The sequence below is a fragment of the Ochlerotatus camptorhynchus genome, unplaced genomic scaffold (assembly GCF_037179485.1).
Source record: "Ochlerotatus camptorhynchus isolate MF236.1 unplaced genomic scaffold, CSIRO-AGI_Acam_v1.1 ptg000025l, whole genome shotgun sequence".
NCBI classification, from domain to species: Eukaryota; Metazoa; Arthropoda; class Insecta; order Diptera; family Culicidae; genus Ochlerotatus; species Ochlerotatus camptorhynchus.
In genome coordinates, this window is record NW_027040517.1 from 511716 (window position 1) to 519555 (window position 7840).

General features: G+C 43.7%; 1 protein-coding gene across 1 annotated transcript; it reads left to right on the top strand.

Moving 5' to 3' along the window:
- The first annotated feature begins 4090 nt into the window (after positions 1 to 4090).
- On the top strand, positions 4091 to 7435 carry LOC135707774 (uncharacterized). Its single transcript, XM_065229659.1, has 4 exons — positions 4091 to 5114; positions 5368 to 5748; positions 5806 to 6144; positions 6396 to 7435. The coding sequence occupies exons 1-4, from the start codon at positions 4091 to 4093 to the stop codon at positions 7433 to 7435; spliced, it is 2784 nt and encodes a 927-aa protein (XP_065085731.1).
- The last annotated feature ends 405 nt before the right edge of the window (positions 7436 to 7840 follow it).

Sequence of the window (7840 nt, forward strand, 5' to 3'; positions counted from 1 at the left end):
TTTGAATGGATCCATCGGGACAATGCAGTAAAGAAAGCAAATGTGGAACTTTAATGGAACATTTCATGCCGCTATTGTGCAATACTAATTGAGAGGATCCATTGTTGTTACAGGCAAATATGAAAGCACTTCCGTAAGACGGTATAACATTGGGCCAACATTGAATAATGTGCATTGATACAAATATCTTTAATATACAGAAAATGATGACTAAAATATGTTTGTTGAACTCCTGGAGTAAAGTATAGATAACATTAATGATTTGTTTGATTAAATTGTGCTGTTAAGTTAAGTGCCATATATAGTAGCAAAAGTACGTTTTTAAAGGTGTCCATTTCACTATATTTAATTTTATTTATCATAAAAACTAAAAAAAAAACCACATCAGAACTAACAAGCTAAGATATTTGGCTGTCAGCCGCGTATGCCATGTCGACCTAGCAGCAAATGTGGGACTGTAGTGACAAATAAAGAATATGCGGTTCTTCATGGCCTTATCCAATTTAATCTAATTCTAAAAGTGAAAATTATTATTGAATAGCTACATTCAGCATAGCTCATTTAGCTGCATTTAACGTAACTCAAAGATCAATTGCACGATTATCTGTTCCCACTTTCCTCACTGTACCTTTTTACGTGATTCCTTGTAGTTTAAACATCCATGTCTGTGACATGACATTCGGTAGAACGTCTTTGATTTTTCAATCAAGCATCACAGCAACTGAATGCGTCCTGTTGTTCGATGATTTCAAAAGATTATTTGCTTTATATTTCTTTGTCTGGTTCACACAATACACTCTGTGATGCTTACCAAGCTCCCAACAACAGTCCATATGATAAGTCAGTTCCACATGAACAGTATGCCTTCTTGCTACTGAATGAAAATCTACAGGACAGAGAAAACTTGTTGGATTTGCACGATAATGGAATGAGTAAAAATAATTGAAATGATTTCATCCGAACGATGATTGCCTCGATTTTATTAACGTTGAATAGAATTGACGAAGTACAATAATCGTTTGTATCATGTATCAATGATTGAATTTTTTAAAAATAGACGTCAAGTATATTTTTGTAATGCAAGCTCATTCCCGAGCTATTGCAGAACAGGCAACATTTTTCATTTATTGTTAAAGACATATGTTATGTTTCGGAGATAGAAAACTTATTCTATGTGAAGCAAAATTTCAACAGCATCATGCAAGAATTCCTGTACATGCATCTGCTGTGTCATCATGTTGCGAGTGTTAAACTATTAAGTAGCATGTAAATATGTTTACAGTTTCAGCATAAATTTCCACCTCTTTGAGATTTCATAGCGTACAGTTTGTTGCATGCGGTAGCCGATGAAGATACTCTCTGCAATCTTGTTATTGTTTGCATGCTTCCCTCACCGCTAACATTGCTGAATTATAAGTGATGATTGCATTGTTTGCTTCCTGTAATGCTGATTTTCACGGCTCACTTGTGGGACCTGCATCAACAATCTCGCCGGAGGACTATCGTGCCTAGCACTGTTATCCATTTTGAGCTGCTCCTAACATGAAGAACAGACACTCAAATAGGATGCACCCTCCAAAGAGTGGATCAGTATAGGTGCGCTATGTCCAGCCTTTTACCAGTGATGATTATTAAGTTATTAAAATACATGATTAAAGCATGATATTAAACAAGTATGTACACTCTTTGCTATGAATAGCACTGATATTGTGTATCGTATCTCTACATTCTGTAATAAAAGCCATTTATTCGTATGCTACAATTTCTGCATTTAAATTGATACATTACCTTTTCGGTGTCACCGAATTCAATTTATTATTTCCATACTATATTAAATTGAATCGCCAGACTAGGTTATCTTCATCTTATTCGGCAACAGTGAACGTTGTCTGTGCTAGAAGCATTAATTTTAGCGTAGGTGTACAAACAAACACTTTCATTCCCGAACAGACCACGTATCTATTTCTGGACTTAACTTAATTTATTTGCATCCTTCGAAGCTTTCCCAGTAGGTATTCTACCTACTACACGAAAACTGTGTACGCCCGTTCAGCCATAAAGCGTAACGTAGCTACCAGAGAACCAGCTAGGCATTAGATGTACATTTAACGACTAGAACATGTAAGGCATTAAGACAATTATATGGTGACAATTCAGTTCGGTCCGTGATTTCACTTGGTCAAATTGCCATTGGCGTAGCTAATGAAGGTGCCCAGGGAGGCAGGCCCTTTCAGAATTGTGTAGCTTCCCGCCTAGACGAGGGCCAGAAAAATATTGACTTCGAACTTCCAATTTTCAAAAGATTTTTATACATAATCGACCAAGGGCCTTTTAGCTGTGGTAAACAAAACTTTTTAAGACTTTCCTAGCAAACCTAAGGCCGCCCACGCAAATCAATGGCATCATCTTGTAGGGGAAAGTTTGTTGTTGTTTGTCGAGCATTTTGGTTTTCTTAATTATTGTTTCATTTTCGGTCGGTCTCTATTCCGCAAGCAAGAGCACGCAAAATAAATGGCATGAACATTTGTGCGATCTGCATCATCCACCGTCCAGCTTCGAGTCCTGACCGTCCTCCTCTTTCGTCGGATGTCCGATGGCCGATCATTGTGCCAAGTCCAATAAAATAAAAACTACATAAGATAAATTAAAACTATTCCTTTATTCTGGTTCATGCACCTAAAATTGCCCCACGCTGACAAAACCATTGACCCGGGAACAAAACAAGTCTTTGATGCCCACCTCCAGCGGCTAACGACAGGCTTAGACCAGAAGCCAATGGCGTTTACGGTGTTTCGGGAATACCCATTAATGGGTAAAAAAAACCTATTTCTGAGAAAAGTGCCACACCTCATTTAATGGATAAAGTATGGTTTATTCATAAACGGGTAAATACGCTCTCTGTCATGAAAAGGAGAGAAAAATTACTCTTCAGCATTTTGTTCATCAGTGGGGTGGGGATTTAAAAAAATAGCTTTCATTAAAATCCATTAACAACCAATTAGAAGAGGTTAAATCACGTTTTATTTTGCATTTCTGCGATGGTAAAAAGCCACTTGGCAAAGGCAGACAGCGTGACGAGAACAACTAAAGTGGTCTTTCTGGCTGTGGCTTAAATAGCTTCTAGGGGCGTTTTATGCTATAGATTAATTTCGTAGTGAATTGTAATGATTTCGAATGCACGAGTGTAAATAGTTTCTATACAGGAGAGAGCAACCCCGATCGACTTCATGGTAAAGCGTATTGCAAATGTGAAAAGCACGACGCGGACGCAGCCAATCAAACTTTTGGGATTTACCTAAACAAACCCTGGAAACGATTGGTAGTGTGATAAACAGTGTTCGTGCATCATCATTATTCATCACGAAAGATCATCGCAGAACCACCTACATGTCAACCTGCAACGTGGACATCGCCGATCCCCTCGAACATTGATAGGTCGACCGACTCCGACAACCATTGACGTTAACGGCCCTTCGGAAATGGCAACATGGTGGAAAAAGAACTTCCGATCACCCCGCGGATATAAAAAGCTCGATTCGTCGTTGGTGTGGGCTCTTGCTTGCTGAATCGTCATCGTTGTGAAACGTAAACAAGGTGAAGAATTGATTGCTAGAGAATTTTGTATGAATAAAAAGTGAACTGGATGTATTATTAGGAAAAGTTAGTAATAAATAGTAGTGGATACGTGAAAGGGAGAAGAAAGTGTTAGTGAAATTATTGAACGTACCTGAACGAAAACCGCAACCTGGAAAGATAGGGAAAGTTGATACTTACCTGCATCATACCTCATCATCGCCGTTCTGTTGCTCATCTTTGTGCTACCGACAAAGTGGTCCTTCGAACCGGATACCGTCGAACTCCGGTCATCCGCCTGCCCTACTGAGAGTATACACCACGTGCCGCACCAGGTTGAGGTTACCCGCTCCACATCTAGGTTCTTTTGCTCCTAGCAACGATTGGATAAAAATACAAGGCATTGCTTGCCTGATATCAGGTAATTAGGTTTCCAATCTTGCTATTCATTGCCCTTTTGAGCTGCGCGGTCTGTGGCTTTCAGATCCGACTCAACCCTTCAACACATTCCTACCCGATGTCGAACGAGCGGCGAATTAAATCGCTGAAGACGAGGCAGAAGAGCCTCCTAACCTCGTTCGGACTTATCAAGTCGTTCGTCGATGGCTACCAGGAGGATACTGGTGCTCACGAGGTTCTCGTCCGGTTGGATCACCTTGTGGCCATCTGGAACGATTTCAATGCCATGCAAGCCGAGCTCGAAACGCTGGATGAAGCGGCCATCGAAGCTCACTTAAAGGAACGTATTGAATTCGAGACGTCCTACTTCAGGGTGAAGGGATTCCTGCTCGCCGTCAATAAAAATGAACCAACGTCGCCACGCAATTCTTCGTCTTCTTCTTTAAACACGCAAAGCCCTAAGTCGTCGCATGTAAGGTTGCCCGACATAAAACTGCCAGTTTTCGCCGGAAATCTCGACCAATGGTTGAACTTCCACGACCTCTTCGTTTCGTTGGTCCACTCTTCGCACGAACTGTCGAACATCCAGAAATTTTATTATCTTCGCTCGTCGCTCTCTGGGGATGCTTTGAAGCTCGTGCAAACTATCGCTATTAGTGCCAACAATTACCAGGTCGCCTGGAATCTGCTATTGGACCACTACCAGAATCCCGTACGCCTAAAGCAGTCATACGTCGACTCGCTGTTCGAATTTCCCTCCGTTAAAAAAGAGTCCGCTTCGGAGCTTCACTCGCTGGTCGAAAAGTTCGAAGCCAATGTGAAAGTCCTTCATCAGCTCGGGGAGAAAACGGAATACTGGGACATTCTGCTGATCCGCATGCTGAGCATCCGTTTAGATCCCACTACCCGGAGGGATTGGGAAGAACACGCATCGACACTCAACGCCGTATCGTTCCAGAATCTAACGACGTTCATTCAACGCCGAGTTTCGGTTCTTCAAACTATCGGAAAGACCACCGAGACTCCATCACCGATCAACTTCTCCAAGAAACCGGTTCAACGAGTGGTTGCCAGTCACGGAGCAAGTCCAACCAACCAACGAAAGTGTGTTGCTTGCTCGGATCATCACCCTCTGTACCAATGTATGTTTTTTTTCAAAATTGAGCGCTGAGGAGAAGGATAGAGAAGTTCGTCGTCACCAATTGTGCCGTAACTGTCTGCGTAAGGGACATATGGCCAAGGAATGTCCGTCTTCGAGCACTTGTCACAAATGTAGAGGTCACCATCACACTCAGCTTTGCCAAGGTTCCGCTGCAACTAGCTTGAAAGTTGCTGACATGCCTCACCCGAAGGAGAATTCAACCCAACAATCAATCGAACAACCATCCGCTTCAGTATCAGCAACCCTCAACGAGCAGGTCAGTTACGCTTCCGCTGGACACGGACACGAAAGAGTTCTGCTCGCCACAGCTGTAGTCATCGTAGTCGACGATAATGGGACGGAACATGCTGCTAGAGCGCTGCTAGACTCAGGCAGTGAATGTTGCTTCGCCACAGAAACGTTTTCGCAACTTGTCAAGGTCCGCCGTAAGCGAATCCACATTCCTATCGCCGGAATAGGACAATCTTCCATGGAATCGCGCTTCAAGTTCCTCTCGAAAATCCGATCTCGTATTTGCGACTATAACACCACCGTTGAATTTCTCGTGCTGCCGAAAGTCGCAATCGATTTGCCGTCAGCTGCTGTCGACACATCGTCTTGGGAGATTCCACCTGGTATTCAACTAGCAGATCCTGCTTTTTGTCGAACCAGCCCAATTGATCTTATTCTAGGTGCGGAAGTCTTCTTTGAATTGTTCAAAGTCTCGGGTAGAATCCAACTTGGTCCTGGTCTGCCTACTCTCATCAATTCTGACTTCGGCTGGGTCGTCTCCGGGAAGAACACCCAGTGCCCATCAATCACTCCGATCGTTGCCAACGTCGCTACTGTTGCCGATTTGAACAATCTCATGGAGAAATTCTGGTCGCTTGAAGAGGACAGCTCAAGAACTTGTTACTCGGTGGAGGAAACTGCATGTGAAGAGTACTTTCGTCGAACGGTCTCTCGAACTCCCGAAGGTCGTTACATCGTTTCTCTGCCTCTGAAGGAAGACATTCTCGCGAACCTACACAGTTCGAAAAAGTAGTGTAAATTTCTGTTCAATATAATGCACATAAATGGAGCGTCACATATCATATACGTTTACATTATGTATCATGTAAAGTTCTGACACATTTCATGCAATGTAGCAAATATTGTATACAAAAGCCCATCTTTGTAAACAACATTGTTTACAAGCTGCTCGGTTGCGTGAAATGAAATACAAGTTTACGTGAATGAATGTTTACATCACAATTAAAATTCAGAATTTTTATCTGTGTAGGCAACAATCGTCGTACGGCTATTCGTCGCTTCCATCTTCTGCAAGGTCAGCTTGCTCGAAACGATGAGCTCTGCAATCAGTACCGAGACTTCATGGACGAATATCTTCAGCTAGGTCACATGGAACTTGTGCAGGATTACCAGCAACTACAACATCCTTCTTATCATCTTCCCCATCATGCCGTCATACGAGAGGATAGCACCACTACGAAAGTACGCGTGGTCTTCGATGCGTCGTGCCGTACACCGAATGGACCATCCTTGAACGACGCACTCATGATCGGACCCATTGTACAGGAAGACCTCCGATCGCTCACTATGCGATCCAGAATCCGCCCGGTCCTGCTCAACGCCGATGTCAAACAAATGTACCGGCAGATTTTAACAGACCAACGAAGCAACAACCTGCAGCATATCGTGTGGAGTCCATCACCAGAAGCTCCTCTACAAACATACGAGCTGAAAACCGTTACTTACGGTACCGCTAGCGCTCCGTTTCTTGCTACACGAGTGCTGCAGCAACTGGCTGATGACGAGCAGAACGATTTCCCCGAAGCTGCCAACGTTCTTCGTAAGGACTTTTACGTCGACGACTTGTTTTCCGGAGCGAACACGGTGGAAGAAGCAATAACTCTACGCAGGCAGCTGGAGGCTCTCCTCAACAGGGGAGGCTTCGAACTCAGAAAATGGGCATCAAACGAACCAGCGGTACTAGAAAACGTCCCGACCGAGAACAGGGCTCTCAAGTCATCGGTCGACCTCGACAGGGATCAGTGCATAAAAACCCTTGGGCTGCACTGGGAGCCAGCCACCGACGTTCTTCGCTACAAAACTCAACTTCCCCCAACCTCATCTTACGAAGCTTTGACGAAACGGATCGCACTTTCGTACATAGCACGATTGTTCGACCCACTTGGACTTGTTGGACCTGTCGTAACAACAGCAAAAATCTTTATGCAAGCGATTTGGACACTCATGGATGACGAGGGAAAGACATGGAGCTGGGATAAGGAACTTCCACCCACATTCAAGACCCGTTAGGAATCGTACCAGTCTCAACTTCCCTCCCTCAACGAGCTTCGGGTACCACGCTGCGTTCTCTCTCCGTCACCAACATCATTGCAAATCCACATCTTCACTGACGCATCCGATCACGCATACGGTGCGTGTGTCTACCTTCGATCAACGAAATTCAATGGCTGCGTCAAGGTAGCGCTCCTGACCTCTAAATCGATAGTTGCTCCCCTCAAGAAACAAAGCATTCCGCGACTCGAGCTGTGCGGTGCACTTGTTGGCGCTCAACTCTATGAGAAGGTTATGGCTTCGCTTCAAATAACGGCCGATACATTTTTTTGGGTCGATTCCACTGTAGTACTCTGATGGCTGAAGGCCTCTCCCTCTACCTGGACAACATTTGTGGCGAACCGAGTCTCTAAGATACAGCTT